This window comes from Lampetra fluviatilis, chromosome 7 (assembly GCF_964198595.1).
Source record: "Lampetra fluviatilis chromosome 7, kcLamFluv1.1, whole genome shotgun sequence".
Taxonomy (NCBI): Eukaryota; Metazoa; Chordata; class Hyperoartia; order Petromyzontiformes; family Petromyzontidae; genus Lampetra; species Lampetra fluviatilis.
Window position 1 is genome coordinate 6,319,898 of NC_136281.1, and position 26,311 is coordinate 6,346,208.

Genomic DNA, 26,311 nt, shown 5'->3' on the forward strand with positions numbered 1-26,311 from the left:
ATGAGAAACCTTGAAGAAGCAGAGATTTTAGAAAGATTGGCATGACTCAACAAGGCACAGTCGTGTAGTTTTATACATATAACTAACGACGTTATCAAAAATTTCCAGAAAACAAATACAAAGCATTTTGTAAACATTTCGAGAAAAAATAGAGCAACGTTGGTGTTTTTACTACTTTGATGAATTTGTAAATCTGAATCGTCTCTTAATGGGAATCACTTGCAAAAAAGATGGCACACAGTTATGCAAGCACTACAACGGTAGGATCGTGGCCGTGTTCGTACACAACCTCACATTTTCCCAGGGAAGCGCTCCATTTAAGAACTGTAAAGAAGCACGCTGCCCAGAAGTCGTGCAGAAGAGAGAAATTGATGGAAACCCACCCCCCCAAGGAATGCACGGATTTGAACATTTAACAAATTAAAAGTGACATCCGCTCTAAAATAAACTGCAGCTACAAATGGCGTTCTGTGCGATGCAGCTCAGCAAATGCCATCGGCCGGTTGGGCATTTCACATGAGTGCAAGCCCTCACTGACAGGGGCTTTAGAAACACAACACCAGAGGGCCATTACTAAAATATTCACATATTATGAAAGAATACATTTATTTTTTAACTATCACTGGATGACCAACCATCCATGGAAATAAAATGTAAAATGTATTCGAATAAAAAATATATTGTCAGATAGAATGAAACTCATACATTTTCAACAGTGGAAATATATTTCTGTAGTCTTCAGGCGATGTATACTATGTAACTTTACTGTACAGTGTAGTACACGCTCCTAAAAAAATACGTTTATTGTGTATTGCAGTACTTCCGAAAGACACGTACACAAAAGCATTTCAGAAAATTGGCTAATTTACTTTGCAATTTAAAACAAATACCTTATTTGATTTCTCATGGCAGCTTGTCAGATAGTATATAGGCAATGGGGCAGAAATGTGAAGGGTAATAGAATCTGGAAACAAATCTTACCCACAGCAATCGCACAAAGGGGGAAGCAGCTGGCCCATTCATTGCTTTGTGTGACAAGACAGAATAGGGCACACTACCCTCCCGACGCGCAGCATTAAAGATTGCATGCGCACGTCATTAAGTTTACATATTATATTGTATGTGCACGGGGGGAATTGGTGGCACGGCGGTTAATACACGGCCTTATGAACCTGGCAACCTTAGTGCAATTCGAGACCAAAGTTAGCATAAGTGGTGAGTGATATATGCACCGGTCTTAGGTGTCACCCCTCTCTTCAGCAGCCCATACCGACCAGTGTGGTCAAGTATGGCTAAACAAAACCCCACAATCACATAGAATAGTTCGGCTCCCATTCAGCACTGCATTGGCAAATGAATGTAAGATAATAATTTAAATGTTCGTTTTTATTATATTATGTATACAATTCATGTTCTTATCCACATTACCACAACTGAAACATTCTTGGAAAAATTATACGTGTTTCAATTCGCACGCAAAGTTGTGAGTTTTAACCGACCTCATAAAGCCACGAGCAGTGGTTATTTTCCAACTGGCATCCGAGTCACATACCACATTCATTCACACATAATGGATACTGCATTGGCAAGATACAAACCGCTTCTAAATTTAACTGGAACAAATGGATGGGTGCAAGGAAGAGTTTCGTTGTACAGTATATGGAGGGCATACATTTTTCACTGAATATGTTCATGGTTGCTGGTAGACTGGGATGTGGCACGTGACTAGTATTCACAGGCATGGCGATGTGCATACTGGATGTGGTGTGCGGGTACGGAAATATTTTCCAGGGAGCCAAGTCAGACAGACATGGCTGAAATTAATCTCTTTCCGGACACCAAGTTTATGTTCGGCTAAAGCAAGCATAAACAACCAATATACAGCATACACTATCTAGGTTTGAAGTTTTTGTGAATGCAGGGAACCATACTCTTTGGTTCTTTCGGTAAAGTCACGTAGGTATAAAATAAAATTGATTAAATCACGACGTTTCGGGCGCAACACAAGCATATACTATGTTAAAACATGATGACATTTAATATCATTGCATACTACTGAAGATAATGCAACAGAACAAAGTATTACAAGAATATAACAAATTAAACATAGGAACATATATCTCATAACAAAAATGACATGTTCATATTTTAATGGAATGAAACAATACTACTGTGGTGCACAATATAAGCAGATGTCTAGTTATGGCCAATGTTACGACGTATATCGTCAGGGGTAGATGGTCATCTGTATAAAATACTAATCATGTGAATAAACCAGAATATATTTCAGCTAAAGCAAAACAAAACATGGCTTAGAGGCAAGAAAGTGTGGTTAGATGGATAAGCTGTATATACTGCCATAACCAACGGTTAAGTCGAATACATAACAATATAATGCCATCTAGGGGACAAACTCAGCATCAGGGGCAAATCATATTTCCAGCACTGTGCACCCTGAAGTACACTGCTCCAGTCCTGTCTTAGCAATACTTTAAACATTTTAAAGATGTGTAAGGTGTACATTGTGTACATTTTAGATACGTTGGTGTTTTGTATTGTGGGTGTGGATTAGGTCAGGTCAAAGGAAGGGGAAAAGCTAAAAATATAAGTTTCTTTTTATTTCACGAACATTTGAAAGGCGACTTTTTGGTAAATGTCACAGTTCCTGTTTGAAAAAAATATATACATGTTTACTGGGGAAGACGAGTTAGCTATGCTGCAGATAAATGATGCAAAAGTCCATATTTATGAACACCAAAACCCAAACAATTGTGTGTGCAAATACGTGCCTATGCCAAGCACTCACCCATTAAACTACGTCGGAGCTCACCACCAATACATGGTGTTGACAGCACAGCACATAATCCTTTCATTGATTAATGACTCAAACAATAATTCAAGAACGAATAGTGAGAGTCAGGCATCCTTCAGAAGGGACAACAACAGTGCAATTTAATGCATTTAAAAAAAAAGTAAAAATTTTGTCTCCAAATTAAAAATATATTATTTCCTTATGTTTATACATTTAAAGATGAAAGTGATGTGCTGTATATGCACACTCAGATAGCTACAATCTTAGCATAGCTCGAATTATATTTAACCGAGTACATAAAAAAATATTATATCCCAATTGTGCTCTCTGTGTCATGTCATGAGGTTAATCATCATGAGACCAACCCCCCCCCCCCCCCCCATGTTAAACAACAGCTCATGCAAGTAGATATTTCAGAACTACTTGTGAAATCCGTTCTCATGAAATCTCGTCGATACATTAGGGGGCAGCACTTTCCCACCCAACCTGATGGAGAGAAAAATGCTTTTCACATGACAATAAAACCAACAGGTATTAATTACCAGAGCTGAAATTTAGCAAAACAAAACATAAAACCTGATGGATTGTAATGGGGTATATTGTGCTGGGCTGAGACCATGCACCCGTTACACTTAGGAATCCAGAATATTCACATCTGAGTGCTTAGATTGAAACCGATCATGTGGACCAACATGCCAGATGACCTGCATTTTAGTCCACATAACTGCTACAATAATGATCGAGTTGAGTGACATGCAAGGATAGCAATACGAATCTGTGGTAATCGTCAACCCCTGGCATGTGTATAGGTTATTCTGAAATGCATGATTCTCATTGTCAGCTTGCAGAACAATGAGCTATCACTGGCAGCCAGGCTGTTGGACTCTTTGCCTCGGCACAAGCTGCAGGCACACTTCAACATGGAAACAGCAGGTGGCTGCACTGCTTTTATGAACCATTGGCAGGGTTTCATGTTGCTTGCAAGAATTTGTCTGCAGGAGGCAGCAGTGCGCATCCTGAGTGAACGAAAGAGTGATTTAGCCCACATGGAACGGATGTTGCGGTTGTAGTATGGTTAGCACACTGGACTTGGAATCCAGAGGTCATCGGTTCAATCTCCGAGTGCTGTAGTTGAAACAATGGCAAATTTCTTCAACAACCCCCGCAACTCCTGGCCTGTCCACCCAGCAGTATAAATGGGTACATCCCAATTTGTGGTGGGGTAAAGAGGGATACTCACACCTCTTCCAAGACATAAGGCCAGCGTGGAAAAATAGGCCAATACTGTGCCCTCCTGAGCTCCCACCAGTGGAAGCGATTCTGGCAACAGCTGTATGAGCAATTGCAGGGCCTGCACTCTGACCGTTCTTAAGCCACTAATAGGCGGTATTAGAGTCGACCCCCCCCCCACGCACACAATAAAATATTCAGCCACTTTAGTATCGAACAGGTGAAAAAAAGCCCTACATATGTTGTATGGGCTTGTGTACTATCAATGTGTCATCCGAGTCACAGTTAAGTCACAATACTGCGATGCGTCAACAACAATTTCACGTCCAGATTTAACAGCAACGTCTTGACCTTAATTGCGAGCTGTAGAAATATTTGTGACCCTTTTAAGCTCCAACCCCAAGCCCCCACAGAGAAACCTCAGAATTAACAGAAACCATTTAGCCCCAGCCCTCGTTAACGAATGTCATTTTTGGTGCTTTATTATGTGGATATATCATTTTCATTATACGTGCTAACAATGCCAAACCTATTACATTCATTAGGCCTGCTGATGCTCAGGCTTGTATCGTTGCATGCAATCGCTTGCTGTAGCTAGTGCTGGAGTAAGGACATCCACGAAAGCAAAACGATTAAGGGCATCCGGTCTACTTGTCCACGTTGACTAAACGCATTGGAAGTGCATTGGGCGTTCCATGGTATAATAAACTTGAGCAATTCACACGGAACCAATATTTTTTTTTAATTCATATCACGTTTTTGTATTGTTTGTTGTTGTAACGTTCTTATCCACCCTGACTGGACATCTGTGAAAAAATAGCGTTTTTGCTCATCGGATTCCACCGGTATGAATACATATTCTGATTCTGAACCTGCCAATCGACTGTTGTTGTGTACCCATTTATACTTCTGGGTGGCTCGAAGCGGTGGTGGGGGGGGGGGAGTTTAAGAAACTTTTCTCATTGTTTATGTGCCGGAAGATCGAGTCGAACCGGCGACCTCTCCATTGATTGCAAGCGAGTACAGTGCGCTGACCATTACACAAGGCAGCTCCGTGTTTTGCTTTGCCGGGTGTTGGAACTGAAAATGCAAAAGCACGAGAGACCAGCGTGTGTGTGTGTTAATGATGGCGTGGAAAGGGTGGCAAGCCTTGGTGTAGCGCTTGAGAGTACCGCCGTGCGTCAAGTCCTCCGACCTCATGTTGTTGCGGTTGTCATGGATGTCATCGCTGGCTTAAGTTGAGAAGCACTTCTCCTCTCTCCATCTTCCGCACACAGACCTGTCTTTCATTTGCTACGTAAAACGCACAATGAATGGGCTCCTTTGTGAGCACTGGTTTAACGTTTTTTTTTGCTCATAATGCGATTCGACGAGATACAAAACACTGATGCTGTCTAAAAAGAGACAAAAAAATGACAAAGCTGGTACACGACGGACGGACTTGGACCGATCATGAAGAGCATCTGCTGCAGAAGCTTTGCGCAATCATACATATACCATTTGTTTAGGCAAATATATCAACGTGTGCATCTGAATTACAGTTGATTATTGCTTAGACCAATTAATATATTTATTTACAGGTTCATTCCCACTTGACGTGACCAACTGAGACCGAGATTAAACCGAGAAAAACAAAGTACAGTACATCATTTTGAGCCATGTAGACAAACAATTGTATAAAAAGTGAAAGCATACCACCAATATTTTGCACATACAGTGCTAATTAAAACATTGATCTTCACTTTTCTAATGGTTAGTAGACATAAGCACCATGCACGAGTCATCTCTCAGCTGACACGTGGAGCACAATTTAATGTTATGGAATAGTACATTGGCAAAGCACTGCCATTTTTCACAAGCTTATCTTATTTTCGTCAAGATAAAGTGATGTGCAAGCTCCTATCCAGTATGCAAGTGTGCCCTATGTTAGTAATTGCTTACAACGTGCTTCGGAAATTCAACTACATTCACTGAGAGCAAAAGCATATGTTTAAGCTCCAACACTTTCCTGAGGGCTAATTCTTATTTTATTATTCCAGCCTGCATTGGTGGACATCAGGCCAACAGGCTTGGTGTATGAGGTCATAATTTGCGAGTGCTCCAAATTATACAGCCAAAATTAGGGTCAGCTGAGTCCTAACTACCAGTCAGAGATTGTGTAACGAAAACGTATCTATGTGTAAACTAACCTTAAGCTTCTGTCACGAAACCATACCTCTAAGCTGAATGACTTTGTTTGCATGTATCTGAAGCATTATATTTCTGACTATATTTATTCGCTCCTGTCGTCCTGCAGTAAACCTCTGCAGCTCTCTGCAATGCGAATCGAAACCTCATCTCGACATTAAGGACTAGGACCATTACTGCCAGGCGTTGTTTGTCCATGACTTCTACCATTATCTGGAATTCCATCCTGCTGCCCATGGTAATAGAGCCTAACGGCCCATTGGGCCATTCTTGCTGAAATAAATAAAATCAAAAAATCATTCGCAGCTTCATTCAATCTGCACCTCCTTTAAGAGACACGACACTTAAAGGCCCCACCCCTTCACGTGGCTTTCGAGTGACACTGAGCTTGGCTCGGCACTTCATGGTCATGGTCGTTTATGCCTGTGAAATATTGTGCGTGTTACAAATTGCAGTGTTATTATATTGCATTTTGCTCACATTAAAGGGGTGCGTTGCTTTTATTCCCTGTGCCCAGGGTAATAGAACAGCTTGCCTCAGATGGCCAATTGTCTCAGTTTCGTGTGTACACACTTTTCCTCAGTGTGGCATTTGCAGTGTTGTTCTATATTCGCAATGTATGAGATTAGCTCAGCATTTATGAAGCCATTTCATAAGTAGTTGATTAGCAATACAAATTCCCATTTAAATGTTGCATTGTTTGTTGAAACGGTACACGGAAATTCACATAGTTAGCCCAAGCAAACATAAGCACGTCTAGACAATTTAAGAAAACAGTTGCAGCATTAACAATGTCTTACGTACAGTAATTGTCTTCACAACGTAACGTTTCTCATTGTAACAATGCAGCAGCCAACCAAAAGTTATTGTACGGCTTATATAATGTCCACAAACAAATTTACTGTCTGAAATATTGCAACCACTGCAGGTTGTTTTATGGTTCCCGTTTCCCCCAAACGCTGTGCATATAAAATGTCGTACTCTGTAAGACATTCTAAGTGCTGGCTGAAAATGTGGAAGGAGACTCATCCAATTGTTGTGCATTGAGCAATGGAAATGCCCGTTTTTATTGCGATGGGCGAAGGAAAATATACAGTGAGCGAAATGTGGATGAACAACCTGACATCACATCAGCAAAAAGCTGCATCAGTTCGGGAGACATCCTGTACAGCACGGCCAGAATAGCGGCAGTCCCATCTTGCCCGCGGTTCAGTAGCATCAGCTACACTCGGGATTTATTTGTATAATATGGTAATACTTGCGTTCCTTTAAGCTGATTTCCAATCTAGGGTATAGAGCATACGTATCGTTTAGAAAGGGGGCGAGGGGGGGGATAATACAAAAAAATACGGAATATTCATTTTCCCCTGGAAAATAATATAAGGTTTGACATTTCGGGCAGCCTTCAGCCATGGAATGCACACATGAGACAGGTGAATATAGGATAGTGAAATGGATGGCAGCCCCGCTTAGCAAGTTGATATTATTTGTGATTGCTCAACGAAAGCTATTTGGCCTAAGATTTCCCACTCACCAATTTTCGCACTTCATCATGGTCCATATTTACACTTAAAAAAATCAATCATCAGATGGTGCGAAGTTCAATAACACAATCTGATTTCAAAAAAGAAAGAATGGCAATCCGAAATGTTTAACTGTAGTATATTTTCCAAGAGATCTCAGCAGTAGGCTGCCGACATTTTAAACAATTTTACTACGTACTGAATTTAAGAGCAAATTGTACTGCTGTATGCGATGAACGGAATACAAAAATCATCATCCTACTGCTGAAATCGTCATGTTGTCAGGTATTCTGTAAAGAGGCACAGTTATTACATTTCATGAAGACTGACCTTGGTCATTATGTCAAAGGGTGTTTATGCTCAAAAGTGCTTTTCTCAGTACTCATCAACATTGATGGCTTTAAACCAGCGGTGGACATTTCTTATTTATATTCTGGTGAGCCAGTGCCTCTATAGAATAACTACTGTTAATTGATTGACTAAAATTGTGCTCATTTTAAACACTCAGGGGGGATGACGGCCTGAGTCAATTCTTCACCAGGATTTTAACTTACAATCGTCCAACTGCAAGTCAGACATAATTACAGCACCACCTGGCTGTATAAATTAATGTCTACCATTGTAAATAATGATGAAACTAATAAAAATAAGTAACGAATAACAGAGTTCACCAATACACTATGAAGGAGGCAGTGATACAATTAGATCGCATTATGTCCATCGTCGTTTTTCTTCAAGTGAATATCTTATGCATATGTGGTCACAATATTCCTTGAGAAGTTTTGCCAAAGGTGATCTAGCGGCATGACAGAATATGGGCAGGTGTGAAAGATTTTGTTGGTGTTCAGACCAGACAATGTCTGCAGGATTTCTTCCTAACTACAAAAATAGAACTTGTGTCCTTTGATCAAGGTTGATTGAAGGTGGTGGGCAAAAGATGAAAAGTGAGAGAAAGCACGAAGCAGAAATAAATGCCAAAGACACAAGTCTTGCGGAAGGCAGATGGAATCAAGCTTATACATTTCAAATGCTCCACGTAAAAAAAGAGTCCTGTCAAAAAAATGTATTCAACATTTTGTTGGACATTTCTACATTTATTTTTAAATAATATATTACACTTTTCTCTAAAGGGTCTATCAATTGCTATATTTGTGTGTATATATATGTGTGTGGGGAGCGGTGGTGTAGCGGTTAGTGCGCTGCACTACAAACCCGGCGACCCGAGTCCGATTCCTGCTTAAGGCCAACACCGGTGACGATAATCTGAACCAGTCGTGGGACTCCCCTAGGTCGACTTAAATGAGTATCTGGTGCAGTGTGTAAATATCACCACTGGGGAGACAAAGGTGGCCGGGCGTGGTGTTGGCCACCCACCCTCCTCGTGTACTGTGCCGGCTTTTATAAGTGTTAGCTAACAGCACTTGTCTTAACAGTCTGTGAAATTCCATATGGGGATCTTTGTCTTTTATATACATAGAGTGCACATTATAAAATAGAAAATGTATACCATATATACTGTACCATGCATTATTTATCCATCGAGTATATTATAAGTTCACTGATGTATTCTTAAGGTCATAATGTCCCTTTCGCAAAGCATATATATCCACATTGAACAATGTGGATACATTTACTTTACTAAAATAGGTTGAAAGTAATGCCCTGTTACATCGAAGCTGGAGTTTAGTTGTGCAGAGGAAACAGCGGTGAGCACACCGCTATGAACAAGGTGATGTTAGTTTGCTTCCTGGCCATAGCTCAAGATCAGCGGACAATGATTTTAAACCTGGTCACAAACTTCCGAACAGGCCACGAAGCACTTGCATCACAGATTCCCACTTGGACCTAAACCCACTGTTATCACACGTTCGTCAATGGAAATCGATCCTAGGATGTTCCGACAGTCCACACTAACTCGCACTTGCTGGCATTTTTGTACAAAAGAGGCTACCATTAGCATCGCCGACAACCCTTTCAACTTCACATCATGCCTACCCGCCTTTCCTTAACACCATCACAATCCGATTACACAACACGTAATCCACTTCTAGCACTACAGCTGTTATAATTATCTCCTGTGTGTGGGTTCTTATTTGTTTATTTTTGGTTTGTGGTATAGTGCGGTTGAACTTATTCGCGTGTTTGTTTCTCGATCTTTGGTCCCCAGACTTTAAATAAACCAGCCACAGAGTCCGCTAGCTTGCGCTGGCAGGATGCCGGGGTCCGCGGTTCAAACGGAAGCCTTAAGCAGCTAGCTTGAAGCTATCTACATGGAGGCAGTGTTTATAATCATGGGCCTTCCTGCTAGCACTTGGGGAGAGTGGGCAGAGATTTTAGATCAACGGAGCCAGCTTGCGTGCAAAAGCCAGAAAACTGCCGCTTTAATCAAATACTATTACACCCACCGCTGAAAAAAAAAACTTGGCAGTTTTAGGTAGATTTTTTCCTCTTCCCAAGATGATGCATTCCAAAGTAAATTGGTAGGTTTAACATATGTTGGATTGAAGCTCAGAAAAAAAGCATGTGCATTTCTGTTTAATGTGCTAGCAATTTTGATTCACATTAAAATTATTTATGCAGAGAGGGCTTTGTTGTGGTGCTTTGCCAATTTGCATGTTTACATAGACAAAAGCACTTTTAAGTATTTCAGTTTCTTTGAAAAGTATTACATGTTATTGAATGTAGGCCACATTTTTAATAGCTGCACATGTTGCCAACTCCTAAGCATTTCACATGCCACACAGTCTATACTTTACCACATACACTTCAAAGGATGTGTGTCAACAAAGCCAATAATGATATCTATCAGTATATGAATTATTACTCAAGAGTATAGATAAACTATTTTACTTAATGGTTGCTAATTTTGCATCTTCAAAGTGTTTCTTTGGGCATATCCTTATCACGGTTCACTTGCTTAACAAGTATTGGGTTTATATGTTTGTGGTGCGTTTGTGTAAATAAATATAGGCTTTTATAAAATTAAACTGATACCGAGTCAAGAAAATGTTGCTAGCTAACGCCTCTCGAGAAAAGTAGGCATTTATTTGAACACAGTGTTTATACTTTCTCTCATGATAATTATGTCGCCTGCACAAAAAGTCCAAGTGTGTCATAATGGCTGTGCTTTTCTACTAAAATAAATACCCGCAGATGTGTTTTTGGTGATGCTTGTCCAGATTGAATACTGACTGCAGTTTGCTAAAAATAAGTGATTTATAATATACATTTCCTGTGAATGTACTAAGTGAATAAATGCAATTATTTGTTGTCACAATAGGCTTTAACTCAGTAGCTAGCTCTATTTCTCTGTCAAAAACACTCATTTAACAAGTGCATTACATTGTATTAAAATGACATGCCCTTCACATTATACGTTTCACTGAGATGCATGAAGGTAGTACCGTATTCAACTTTTTTTTCCATTACTGGGTCGCAGGATTTTGACAGATGACGGAAGCTTGGGGAGGAATCATTCCACATCGGGATAATCATTACTTCTGACGATAACGACACAATAAATGTCAGGTGCATCATGGTTGTAGGTATTAGGCTGGCTTTCAATAAATAAAACCTGAAATTTGTTTAACTGTTTTTGATAGCACTTTGTCGAAGCATCCCTATGAGCAGGCCTTCATTCAGCAGTGGGTATACACAGTCCATCATATTATTGTATGCCATTACACGTCTATGCATTTATCATAAATAGTCAAGATCTATCCACTGCTGCGAGAAGGCTTCCCCATGCCAATGGTATCCCTCACAGTCCTGCGATGCCACAATCCATCTGACTCCTGTACAATGGGAAATGTGGTATCACTCCATTTCCACAGTGGTCATCTTCCTTTGCATCTTTTCTCCTCCTTGGGTTGCCATTCCATTCCAAGTCCCATCCATCGGTCATATTCTGTGTTTGCAACGTGTCCTGCCCAAAGCCCACTTATTCTCATTACAGTCAATGTCTATAATTTGCTCATTCGTGTAAGCTCATTAATAGTCCCAGAGAGCGGTAAGGTGTAAAATACAAATTAAGGAAACAAAAGAACTTGCAAACACTCGTGTGAAATGTGAATACAAAATTCACGCTGCTGGAAAATGTCATTACATTGCAACACAAAAGTGGCAGCTGTTTCCACCCAAACGCTAACAGGTCGTCACATGGGCATATGGCTCAGCCACGATATTATTGATTGTTCTGCTACTCGGCATCCGGATCTACAAAGCTCTGGCCAGAGCTGTATGGAAATACCATTCTGAAGGGTAAATAAGGACTTGTAACTTTATTTAGTTGTTTAAAATAAATAACCTGACTCAATAATGTTTGCTCAAGACGTGTAAATATGTTTGGTTTTCTGCCAATTGTTAAAAAAATTCTGAACAAGGTATGCCAACCAATGCGGACATGGGTCCGTTAGTTTCTAACAAGTCAATTAATCTTTTAAAGACCTAAGGCCCCCATATAAATCATTACAAATTTGTAAAATAGAAAAAAGCCTGAAACAAACTTTTTTAATGCTTACAAAAATAATGTACTTCACTCTCACACCACATATGACACATTCAATAATTAGCGTCACATTTGTATTATTATTAAAGGTGTGCTGCACAAATTCAAGAACTTAATATATATGTGGATATGGTGTTCCTGGAATAGGGTTACTATTGAGCTCTTACGTTTATTAAAAGAAGTTGCTTTGGTAAAATCATCTCCCAAGACTGCATTATGCAGTTATGTACATTTTAAATTGAGTCACCATCCTCATCAGCAGCCATTATCAATCCACTGCTGGAATGAAGGCCTTGCCAAAACATCGCCATCTCTATCAAAATCTCGAAATAAAAAAATACATTGAGCACCTGCACTCAACATGATTTAATCTCATTTGTGTACGTCTGCTCGGATGCGTTGCATACTTTTGTTGCTATTCTGTCATCATTCTTGACCATGGGCGATCACTCCTCCAGTATGACCAGACCAAAACACCTATCAGCAAAACACTATAAGCCATGGAGGGGCAATGCTGGCTACACAGTCATTTTAATTACTCTAATACAATATCAACAGTAGGATTAAAGCACTACATACTTTCATTTTTGAAAGCTAAACCTTACCGAAATATTTGGCGTGGATGATAAATAAACAAAACTGAAGTCAGACGGCCACATCTCTCCAGGATGGATGGACTCCTCATTCTGAGCAAGTAGGTCATAAAGCATGAAAATGTAATAGGACAGCCCTACGATTGCTCGTTCACGCCACTGCTCGGGCTTCAACTAGGGGCAGTTCTGGAGAGGCCCCCTCGAGTGTTTTTTGTTGTTCTGGGAGTACCCACACTTTATACCCACCACGCATGACTTGTTGCATTGACAGACGCGGAGGGGGGGGGGGGTCGGGGGAGGGTTAACAAACTTGCTCATTATTTCAACTATTGCGTCAGGACGTTGAATGGAACGGGCAACCTCTGGATTGCAAGTCCAGTGTGCTCACCATTACACCGAGCCAGTATCCCCTCAGATGAAAGCTAAATTGGTTTAATTTGTCCTGGCAGGTGTAAGGAGTTTTCAGGATATAAGTAAAAAGAAAGTGTCCAGTTTAAACAACTACTGCATGTGCAGGTGATGCCTGATGTAACTCCAACGCAAGCGTCTGCAGGACACTTCTCTGTCAATGTTTACAATAAACTACGGTCTTCAGTGAAATTTCCTTTTTTTCTTTTCTCCAAACAAAATGCAGTCTGTGATTACAAATATATACACTTTAATGTGTCACTACATTACATCGACATGCAGATTTATTTCAAAACATATATAGCCCCAACAGATGTAATTTTTTTTTAGTTTTATAGCCACACACTTTCACATTTTGTAAATGGAAGCAAAGTATGAGAGCCTTTTTTTAAACTTCATTTTCCATGAGTCACATGTCTAGGCCACAACCTCAAACATGACTGTTTCACCTTGGTCTGGCTCATGACAGAGTGACTGACAAAGACTTCTTTCACATCATGGCATTGACTCAGCTAATGGATCTAATTTATGTTTATACAACTGATTTTAATGTTAGTGACTGATAGCAATTTGCGGAATCACAACAGGATGACTACTCAGAGAAACCGGATGCTTCGTTAATGTGGAAAACTTTTTTCAATCATTTTATTAAATTAGTAACATCCTGCTTCCTGCATAGTTATTCCCATCTCGCCGCAAAAAAACAACAAGAGTCTTGCCTTCAACCTCACTAGTGTGGGAAGTTTATAAGAAATACTCCCTGTAAATTGCAGACATTTTTTGAAACTTGCAAATGTGGTAATTAATATGTAATCTCTTCCAGCTGAGATTCTGTTGAATGAGACTTGGCGAGCAAGATTCATATTATGATAAAGCAATCCGTAATAGGTTTGAAGGAGACGTAATGGGCTAAGTGCTGGCTATTACTAAAAGCTATGCTATCAGGACTGACAAAGTGGCCATCGTGGCTGACGTTTTGTTGATCGAAAATGTCGCATTTGACTTTGAGCGACGTGCCCCTGAGTTAATAATGCTGCGACATGTTAATGAAAATTTGAGCCAGTCATACTTATTTAACGTGACGAGTAACTCAGAGCTGAGTGCATAATGTTCCGTGGTATGCTTTGCACCCACATCAATCGTCCACCTCATTGAATAGACGGCTCAGTTTAATAATCAATTTGTTGCTCAATGTCAAGAAAGTCAATGAGATCTGTCTCGTAAATGTTACCCAGAGAACAGTTTCAAACTAAAAAGAGCAATGAAAACATATCGACAATAGTACACTAAAAAAGTAATTAAAACATACTGTTAGGTGAAAATTAAAGCCCCGCATGTATCAGAAATATAATCATATATTGGAAATTTATTTGAAAAACAACATCGTCTCAGAAAAATGTTTAGTAACAAAACAAAGTACATGTCAAGGTCAAGAGGTCATCATTGCCAATGTCGTTGATGCCATCACACTTAGCCATCACTTCCTCCCTCCCTTCTTCGAGATCCCACAGTTGATGTAAGACGGACACTTGACCATGAGGGTCTGGCCACAGAGGATCCCACCATCTGGCTTTAGGTCTTCCCCTCAATTGCGAACCTTCATATCACTCCAACGTCTGTTTCGCTAATCTACACATGTATCCCACACATTACAAGGGGATTTTTCTCTTTGCATCCAAGAATACTGCTTTCCCAGGTTGCTTGCCCTCTCCTTCCATAAAATTGCTATCACCTTCCACATGCACCTGTGTTTGTTGCCCAACTCTCCGACCCATATAGTGACGCATATTGTGCTAAGGTATATGCAGTATGGTTTTCTGAAGAGGGATGATAGCCAATAGACTCGGCACGCAACACCTCTGATTTGTGTTCCCAGCATTGGATGCAATCTCTTCACAGGCAACTCTCTTGTGAGTGCAAATTGAGTTAAATATATGGCAGGTGTTAGCATGTCACGAAGATGCCTATTGGCACAGGAATGTAGGGACCAAAGAAAAATATATTTGGTGGAGGGTGTCCAATGCGTCTTCATTGGGAACATATATTTTTACAGGAAGCAACGTAATTCTGTTGTATAGCTGTCTGATTTGTTTTCGGTTTATACTGCGTGTTATCTGGCACGACGTCCAATATTTCATTCAGTTTTTGAAGAAGCTCCCAGCACGTCGGGTGACACGTTGGACATCGTGCCAGACAATGTGCGGTATGACTCCGAAAGCACACCAGAGAGCTGAATAGCCATAAGTATGAAAACCTACGCAAGCAGCAGTGCTACTGTATTCACATTATCAAGACATCATCTGCTGAGTCTATTCATCATACTTGGACGTTATGAGAACCAAAATGCAACAAAAATGTAAATGTTGTTATAAATATTATTGAATACTCAAAGCAACGCACCACTTTCAGAATTCTATAATTCCCTACCCATCCACTGAGTTATATGAATCACAGGAATTCACAGCAATGTATGGGCCATCACATTGCCTCTCTGAGCTGAAGTGCACTGCATCCATTGCGGATTGACACCGTAGCCAGCGGACACCAAGCCATTCATTGCATTGCAGAAGAACGTATCGCAGCTTTGCAATGCGTTCAAGACATTGTCGCATATGAGTTGGCATTCATGTTGTTCCTGAGCTCGCTTTGCACTAGGCAAATTGATGCATGGCAGTGGCTGAAATCTCTATAAAATCTTTTCACTGGTTAATAGACGATCAATCACTCTTTATACTCTATCATAAAAAGTGCCATCTGTGGCCGTTTCAGTTGTAATATGGAAATGCATATTGTTTTTTTTTATAATTTAAATTCCAGATGCATGTGCAAATTATAACTAAAACACATTTAAAAATAAACATCAGTCCATTACGTGCTTGTATTGTCAATAAGCTACATTTAAAAATGCAATATTGTTTTATAAATAGATAATATATTTTCTTTGACAGTGCTATCAATATGAAAGGTAAATAGAATATTAATTTTAGGTGCATTTAAATAATCCACATGTATATAAAGAAGTACGCAAATGGCAGGGCAGAGTGGTGGTGCAGCGGTTAACTCACTGCCCGATGAACATGGTGCATCGATCTTCTTGGTTATTATTATGTTTGTATTCTATGATGTTTTATTTTTATTATTTTATTATTTCCCTTCTACGTGACTTTACCGAAAGAACCAAGAAGATGAATCCCTGCAGTCACGAAAGCTTTAAATCGAAAAATGGTGCATCGAGTTCGATTCCAGATTTTCGAACGAGCACTCAATTCTCCCACCAGTCTCGCCACAACATTTCACCAAGCCACAATAACCAGCGTGGTGAAGTATGCACAAAAAACCCCCCATGAACTAAACTGTGGGAAGGTCTTCATCCAAGAATGGATTGACAAAGGGCTGTACATATTTTTTTATATGTCAATGTCAGCTAAAACTAGAAACTCAACAAATTTTATTTTATTTTACCAGATAAAATATAGCAATATAGATATTTTTAGCAATATAGATATTTTTCAAAAGCTACCTGGCTTTCACAAACGATAGCTCAACGAAGTGGCTTACCACGTGGGAATTTATCGCAGCCAAATACTCTTAAACAAATGTTTCTAAATGTGGAGGGAAAAACCGGAAGATCCGGAGAAAAACCCACAACATGCAAACTCCAAATATATAGGTGTCAGGATCGGAATAGAACCCATGTCCTTCTGTATACGAGGCGAGGGATATAACAGAAGTAGTTTTAAGCACATTTATATTATCCACGTACAGTACGGCAGGGCTTCATTTCAGCCAGGTTCATCTGGGATCGGTGAGCTGGAGAATATTTCCGCATCCCGGCACACCACCTCGAGTATATATCTTGCAATGGCTGTGGCTTCATCTTCTTGGTTCTTTCGGTAAAGTCACGTAGAAGGGAAGTAATAAAATAATAAAAATTAAACATAATAAAATAATTCTCACGACGTTTCGGCCACAACGCAAGCAGCCGTCCTCAGGTGAAAACCAGGTCTGTCGAGGCGACAGCGTCTGAATTTATTATGTTTTATTTTTATTATTTTATTACTTCCCTTCTACGTGACTTTACCGAAAGAGCCAAGAAGATGAATCCCTGCAGTCACGAAAGCTTTAAATCGAAAAAAAAATGGCTGTGGCTACTCGTCACATGGCACCAGTGCCTCATGCAATATTAAATAAGTCAATGGCAGATCTGTACAAATTATACAATGGAAGTCCCCCTCCTTGAACGGTGAGAGCTTCAGCAACTGGTCAGATTGGGATTGAAAAAACATTTTTTTGGGGGGGTTTCCCACATTTTCCCCACACGCAAGAATATCATCACATTGCACTGTACCAGTGCTGCATCCAGAACATCGCATGGCAGGTATGACTGCCTATTCCAGCAATCCGTACTGCAACTTCCCCAAGGTATTGGTAACCTACACTGGGAATTAAAACTACGTTCTTTAAATTATGAATCCCGTGGAGAATCCTCTAAAAACTAACTATTATTACATTGCCATGTAAAATGTTATACAGATACCCTTTCTGTTCTTGAAACGGTTTAGATTTCATATACTGTACTCTTTTTCAGCAAGGGTCAAAACATGTTTTTAAGTCATTTAGCCTAATCCATTGCATGTGTACATAACCTGAAGTTGCCCACTAGTAAAAATGATATGCACACGACAAGGAAATTAAATTTGACCACATAGTGCCTCAATGTAAATAAAAAAACACCTTCTTATACTTTTCACAACGTATTTACAAAACACGTGCATCGCATTTGTCATTCATGGACCATGGAGTGCCAAATAGTAATATTTTAACAGCTCAGATGACAAAATCTTTTTAATGTTTTAATTCATCGATGCTAAAATTCATGACGTGGGCTTCATTAGCGGCATATAAGCCATCACTGTCCAGTGCAGCCACTGAGGTCATGCACAGAGCTCGTTTGCATTCAGTGGGTTTGTATTGTTCTCAGCATTTAAATTACAGTTTTTAACGTTGTCTATATTTTTACCATCGTGCACATGGCTGTTTAATTGTTCCCTCTTGTGTGGCGGTACATTCATCTCGAAGACTCTTTTCTTGTTTGGATACTGTTGCTTCACATTCCTCAAGCGGGATGCCTTTCTGGGTGCCCTGCGTGTAACAAAGTAGCGGCCAGTTTTGTGCGAGTACCAGCACAGAGCACCGAGAAGCACCAACACTAGCACAGAGGCAACGCTTCCTCCTACGAGACCAGCGACTGGAATGGGAAGACCTTTGTCAGCTAAAATGGTTTGGTCCTGGTTTAAAAATAAAGTAAGGTTATTTGGCAAAGAACCATTTGTCCGTGCGTCCGTGCAAATTGCCGCAGTGTCCTGAAGTAACATATTGTCATGCCGTATGAGTTCCAAGCATATCCTGTAAGCTGTTTCTGCCCGAAGTTTCGTGATGACATATGAAGGAGGGCTGCCGTAGACTATTTCCGACGAAGTCTCTGCCGCGAGAGTTTTATTTTCAGTTTCTGTCCAACTGAGATTATATAATGCATTGGGATGCATAAATTCCCATTCAACCTTGATTTCTTGCTCGCCCATTGACTGCCCTCTTAACACAGGATTGCTGTAGCTCTGTGATGTTAGATGATCTGTTGTTGGGGCCATAGTAGTTTCTGAGGTTGTATTACTTGTTGTAGTTACAAGCGTAGGTATGGCCGTAGTTTTCCCTTCTTGGTTTGCCGTGAAATCGCCAGCTGACGTGGTTTCAGCAACTTCGCTCGAAGTATGTGTTGTAGTGTATTTTGTAGTTGGCCCCAAAGTGGCATTTTCCATTACCATTAAAGATGTAGACAGCTTGGCATTGCGAGAGTTCAACATTTCAGGTCTTATTGCCTTGTAAGTTTCACCTTTCAGGTAGTGTGGTTCATTGCAAATAAATCCATTCACATGCACAGTACTTGTTTCCAAGAAGTCTTTGAGCAACAGGAGCTTGCGGTCACACAACCATGGATTGTTCTGAAGTGTGAGTTGTTTCAGGTTGTTCAGTCCACTAAAGGCTTCAACGGGCAAACTCTTTATGTGGTTTTCTGATAAATCAAGGTAAACAAGGTTATGTAAAGACAAAAATGAGTTTGATGGAATTGTTGTGATGTTGTTATGTTGCAAATGCAGTTTTTGCAAATTCGTTCCTGGCAAAATTCTTGGTGGTGAAGTTAGTAAATTGTTTGCTAACGACAGTTCTTCCAGCTCTGTAAGGTCGGCAAATGAACTATCATGAATACCTTCACTCGTTAATGCATTCCAGTCCAAATTTAAATGCTTTAGGTTCACCATTCCTTCAAAAGTATCTTCCAATATTGTTGTGATCCGATTGCTTTCCAGTTGTAGTTCTTCCAAACTTTTCGGGAGGTCATAAGGCACAGACAACAATTGATTAGAGGAGAAATACAAACCTTTAATAGAACTTAATTCTCGAAAGGCACCTTGCTCAATCTCACTCGTAGCAAGATCATTGTCATCGAGGTGAAGCTTTTCCAGCAGACGAATCTGTGAAAGAACCTCTCTGGATATTCTGCGTAATTTGTTCATCTGCAGATGTAGTTCTAGTAGACCTGTTGGTAGATTTATTGGGAAGGACTCAATTCGATTTCCGTACAAATATAGCAATTTCAAATTAGTCAAATTCTTTACCGCAAGAGGAATCCCAGCCGCAGTAATCAGGTTATCTTGGAGATACAGCACGTGCGTGTTCTCAGGTATTCCACTCGGAACCGAAGTCAAGTTCTTGTCATTGCAGTAGACGAGTTCATTGCCTGCATCGCACCGGCAAATGGATGGGCACGTGTCCGCTGGAGCAATGAAGAGCAGAGCAACCACGAGCCAAGCACATCTCCCCGAGGTCATGGCGGAAAACGCCGAAGGTACAGATGTGGTCGAATGGTCCGTCCACTTGAGTAGCCTGGGAAACGAATAAGGTATGGCGTACATTCAATGTCCTCACAATGAAAGAGAAGTACAACTGCTTTATTAAGTAGCAATAAATTAATCATCATCTTCAGCCATGGTCAAGCGACTGCTGGATGAAGCCCTCCCCATCACCACTTCTCACAATCCTTCGATGTGATATTCCCCTTAAAACACTGCACACAAACGAAATAATATGATGAAGCACCCATATAGAAAGTACGCGTATGCAATAAACTTCACAGTATATAGTTCTCTATTTGTCAGTCATGTAAAAACAAAGCACACGCTGGCTGTAACACTAGGGAAGGTATAAAAAACAGCATTTTGCAATTACCAGTGCATTCCAGAGCAACAAATGTGAGTTATGTCACACATTCAGCGAGTAACCGAACGTGAAGGCACAACTTATATATGGATGCAAATACTTGTTTTTGTACTTAATTACAACCATTAATGCCGTGTGCCGTTTTATCACGCAGTCAAAGTTGACTCCACAACGTAATGCGGTGACACTCTACATTGTATTACACTCAGAAAGACGATATTGTAACAAAGTCATACACACACACAACATCGCATTAACACACAAGTGACACACAAAACAATTATTTTAAATAGTTATACGGCATTGTATGTGACATTAAAATTAAGCGACACATTTCTTACCTTGGTACGAGGCTTGTGAAAAAGAAACTGCGTGACTTTGAACGTGGAGCCTCAAGCCAACAATTATGGACACACCCTTCCTTCCAGGCCTTGACTTCTGAGATTGCAGGATGTCCTGACGAGAATATTTAACATGCTTTACACGCGAGGAGCTGATGCGTGCCCTAAACATCCGTGTGCCTCGTCCCCTAAGCGGACGGGACATGGGAGTGCTTCTGAGTTAGGTCCTGTTGGATAATGAACCCAGCTGGCTTGCAGAGCCTGTCCTGATGCTTACTGTTGGGATGATTGTTTATTCAGGGATCTTTAACAAATGTCGGAGCGATATACACAACCCATCCCCAATGAACACTTATCTGAGGAAACCATTTTAAAGTTGAACCAAGGGGATATCCATAAAAGGCAACTGTTTTTGTTACGTACAAAAAGCAGCGGGAAATAATTGTTCTAGTAATAACAACCAAATAAGAGTCTGAATCCACTTTTTATTCCCACACATTTAGGTTCTACTATTTACATGCTTGGGGTGGAGAGTTAGTGCGGCGGTTAGCATAGTGCACTATGAACCTGGTGACCTTAAGATGATCATCGCCACAGGAAACGAGTGATATCTGAACTGTTTCTCGGCAGCGCTTCCCTCACTTCACCAACCTCCACTGACCGTCACGGTGAAATAAAGTATCATCTGTGTTTTGATTTAGTGTGCTGATCTTAAAGGTGCATTGAAAAATGTTGATACTCCGACTGATGCTCCTGCTGTTGTGGAGTGACTCATGCAGCCAGCTGTGGCTGCAGAGTTTGGTAGTACATGTTGTTAACGTCGTTTATTGTGAAAATTCGGTCACAGTTCCTATGATCACTGTTTCATCGCTTTTATGGCTTTATTTTGGTGATTTTCGAAAAGTTTTTTGGTTTGCCATGTTTGTTTGTTATAGTACAGAGTTAGACTGATGGCCTTAATCTAAGTTGTCTTGTGGTTGTTGTTGTTTGACTTGCATCCCACTGGGATTTTTGCACACAGTGTTGGTGTACGGTGCTTTTTCTGCAATATTTTGCTGTCTTTTCTTGGATTTTATGTTTGCACATAGTCACTTTAAGATGTTTTTTTGTTCATGTTTTTGTTTTTTGTTTGTTGTGGTTGCACCCGATTCAAGAGCCGAATGGCTCACAGAGCTTTACCTAATAAATGAACTTGAACTTGAACATACAACAGTGGAATTAAATAGTACTATAAATTACGTGGTACTGATTCATTATTAACATGCTTGAGCTGTTCGTGATAGTTAACGAGAACAATTACATAAAGTTGCTGAAATCATAAAGCAACTAACTGGGTGTTACACAAAGGCCAGTAAATAGCAATTTTATCAAATAGCTATTTACAATGTAATCATATTTTATAAAATAGCGATGTACAATGCAAGCAGCAGCTGCTGGGCAAATGTGGCTCAATGTCATGAGATTTGTAAACAACTTTGAAAAGCATTAAAAAAACTAAATACTCTAAGTGTATACATTGTCTATATTTTCGTCTGAATTTAGGCTGTCTCGTACACGTCCTTGACATTTTCAACAACACATGTTTATATTACTCATTAGTATGGCACAAGATTTATATCAGGAGAGCTACACGTTATGGTAGTTCAGAAAAAAGAAAATGTATTAATGTTAGCCACTTCCTCTTCTGCAAACTGTGCCTGCAGTCGAAACGGGACTGGAGATATTCCCGGTTGAGTGGTGTTTTTGCTCACAAAATATCAGCTCGAACAATGGCAATGCTCTGCAAACAATAGATTGCGCTGCTAGGGGCTGGTAAACATGAGCTGTTCATAACAGAGTGAATGGAATGCGAAACTCCCCTTCGACTCAAGCTTTGCTAGCCAATACTGTAATCAAGCCTGAATACATGGTCAGGGTGTAATTATGGAACAGGCCTCATACAATTAAATTGTAATTGCTGGAGGCATTGGACGATCATTTTATATGTACACAATGTTGGCACACGAAATTGCTGTATTATCGGGCAGCACTGCATTAAAAACGCCAACATATAATTTAAATATTGTATCGACTAAACACGACCTTCCTAAAAATATATATATCAAAACTTGAAGTCTTTCGTGAAAATATAAACACACAAAACGTCGTAAGAGGCCAGGACAAATGTTATAAACGTTCTGTATGTTTCTACATAATGCATATTGATGCCATTTTACAAAACTACTGTATATGGACACAGCATTGCAGTTCACAAATTTAGGTGTAAAGGTCACACTGAAAGTATAACAAACAAAAACAACTATATGTCAACAATAAAGTGCGGTCAGTCAGACTGTACTCAAAGCACCACTACTTACAGAGACAGTGGCAAGGCCATTGTTAGAACAGATGCTTAGCCTCCAAATCCAGCAAAAACTGGCATCACTTTTGTTCCCTCACACTTTCGGGGTGTTCTTGCGACATCTGCGTGATTAAGAAACAGTAGGCTGGTGGGACACGAACTGCTTATCACTGCATTTCCCAGCCTGAGTCGTGCCAGGAAAGGGAGGGACCTTCAGGAGTAAATAATATGCAGTTCATTCTCGTGGGACCCTGCAGAGTATGCTTCATAACAGGTGGCTTACTTGATATTTTCGGCAGGCCACCCCCTTGCAAATATCTATAGCTGCTTAATGCATATATTTTGTTCGTGCAAACTAATGTTCCTGCATTTTATGCAATTGCTCACTATGTTGGGGATATTACAAATGTCTTCATGTTGTGCAACTGGATCTTTTTTCAGATGACAATGTTTTATATGCAATCATTTAAAAGCATTGACGGCTAAGCTTAAGACCTTGTCTGGCACATCATTTATATAATGTACTTGTATTTGTTATTCTCCCCAGGATAGGCATTCCATGCATTAATGCAACAATGCTGATTATTTGACGCACACACACACACACTGCACATCCATCATCATCTATGAAATCTCTCATGGTGAGTCCGAGAGCTCGATATACTAAAGATAGAATGGGTTAATACGTTTTTTTTCTGTTTCCAGAGCTCTCGAGTCTCGCTGAACACACTATATCATAAATAAGCCTTGCGTGTCTGGACGAGTAACGGAAGCCAGCAATGGGACAGGCTGCTATTGCTGCTGCTAAGAGTCGTCTGGCAAGTTTGGCACGGTTACACTGAGACATAACGGCCATGGTACATGCCAAGGCATCACACAAGAGGCACACCTTGTGGTGGCACCTCCAGTATCTACTGCTTACGTGGGTTTTTGTTCATTTAAAGTTTTACATTGCTGTGTTATTTATGACTTACGAAAAATGGGGATGCTATCGTGGTGTAATGGTCAGCACGCAGGACCTTTGCAATCCAGAAGTCACCGGTTCAATTTGATCTCCTGGCATGGCTGTTGAAACAGTGGCCAAGTTGTTTAAATCTCCCAGCCTCTCTCCACCCAGCAGTACATGTATTCGTGAGAAACCCACAGTTAGTCGATCTGCAGGTCACTTGTATTCCTATATATTCCGAGATGTCTGGCCAGTGTTGAAGAATTGGCCAAAATACCCTCCAGGGTGGTCCTCTAGAGCAGCGGTCCCCAACCTTTTTGGCACCAGGGACCGGTTTCGTGGAAGACAATTTTTCACGGACCGGGGGTGGGGTCATCATTGGGTTTTTCACACATTTCAAAGAAGCTCTCCAGCGACGTTTTTATTTACTCATTTTGGCTAGGGGTTAGAGCTTGTGGGCTTACCAAAATTGTGACTGAGACAAGTGCGCAGTGCGGGAAAGAGGCGAGGATGGAAGTGGTAATTAAATAATTGGTCGGCCACGCGCGCGTAATCACCGCTCACCTCCTGCTGCTGTGCGGCCCGGTTCCTAACAGGCCACGGACCGGTACGGTCCGCGGCCCGGGGGTTGGGGACCCCTGCTCTAGAGAATATTTTGGAGGCCCTTCTGCCAGTCGTGGTGTGTGCACGCAATTGCAAGGCTCCATCTTTACTTTCCCCTCGTAAATTAAAAGCAATGGAAGGGAATATTATTTTCTTAGATGGTGATTGGAATGACTTTTGGAGAAAATAAAAGTTCATTGTGATTTATATTTACCTACTGTACTTGCTCTTGTTATTTCGGTGACCCAGGTCACTCTTCTAAATGAGACTCATCCTGTTTTCTTGAGTTCTCACCTGGTTAAACAAAATAAACCTGAAACTTGAAAACTGAAGCAAGCCAATGACAACAGATATACGCTGCTGTTGATTTGTGATTGGTAAAACAAATTACGCAATTAGTGGTAAACATTAAAGTCAAATGCATTATCCTGAATGTCTTTCATAGACCTTATCTAGCAATTAAATTTATATCATGAAAGATGTCCTTGTTGGATTAAAGCATGGACATCCAACCTTGATATTCCGGCAAATGTGTAACTAGTGCGTGCATTACCATTGCATTGGCATCCAACGTTTGTATCAAAATATTTATAATAAATATATTTGACATTTATGACAATTGGCAGTGCATTTCTATTAGAGTGTGCATGATTTGCATCCAAACTCTTTTGATTTCCACATTTTAAATTATTTCGCAGAGTTGTGATGTACCCGTAGCGTGATGATGGCGTGAGCCTTTTTAAGACGTGACAACAAGACTTGAATTCCCAATTACCGAGGTGTGGAGCACATGTTGCTGAGATGCGGCCCCCCGGCATGCTGTCAGGCAGCCTTGCCCATCCAGAAGGGCACTGTTTTGTCTATTGGCCATGGTGCTAATCCCCTGCCCTCAGCTGCCCTGGGGTGGCACAAAAGGATCACACATCGTTTTCTACGAGGAAAATGCATCTCCAGCCCGCTGAGAATGGTGACTTATCCAAGAATTTTTAAACAGGGCTGCATGCAGGCGGCACTGCTTAATTAGGCTCGGGTAGTGGTGTAGCATTGAAGTGAACTCAGCGGCACTCAGTGTTCTGCCTTATTAAGTTGAAGAGAGGCACCTGGTCAGGGGTCTAGGGAAAGAGCTGCACTGCGGTAGAATTGGGGCCATGTGTCATCCCAGATGCCCACCACAGGCACGCCACTGCTATATGGCAATGCCTCCCAGGTATTCCAAGTTCAATCTCTTTGTAATCTTGAAATGGTATTGCAGGTTAGAGCCCTCTAAGGTATATACGGGTCTGTATGCCCTGTCTTTGCTTTCAAGAATTTTACACAAGAATACTGTACAGTGCAGGGGTGCGTGATAAGGCAGCACAACACCTTCTGCAGGATAAACTGTATCTATACAAAAACAAATCTAAGATGATGCTTATGAGTACAGCTATAGAAACACTTATCTGAAATAACGTATGCGGTTGAAGTTTTTTCGAAGTCATACAAATATTTTGAAATATGATCGGAACAAATATATTACTAAATTAATTCTGACCAGAGCTTACATAT

At 40.5% G+C, this 26,311-nt stretch overlaps 1 protein-coding gene across 1 annotated transcript; it reads right to left on the reverse strand.

Moving 5' to 3' along the window:
* Nucleotides 1–17,317: 17,317 nt before the first annotated feature.
* LOC144933256 (leucine-rich repeat transmembrane protein FLRT3-like) lies at nucleotides 17,318–21,171 on the reverse strand. Its single transcript, XM_078857935.1, has 2 exons — nucleotides 20,877–21,171; nucleotides 17,318–20,202 (listed from the first exon to the last, which is right to left on the reverse strand). Exon 2 carries the CDS (start codon nucleotides 20,145–20,147, stop codon nucleotides 18,195–18,197), a length of 1,953 nt encoding a protein of 650 aa, XP_078714061.1. The 5' UTR covers nucleotides 20,148–20,202; nucleotides 20,877–21,171; the 3' UTR covers nucleotides 17,318–18,194.
* Nucleotides 21,172–26,311: the final 5,140 nt, after the last annotated feature.

Coding starts and splice junctions, on each gene's coding strand:
- LOC144933256 (XM_078857935.1), bottom strand. CDS start 20,147: ATGACCTCGGGGAGATGTGCTTGGCTCGTGGTTGCTCTGCTCTTCATT.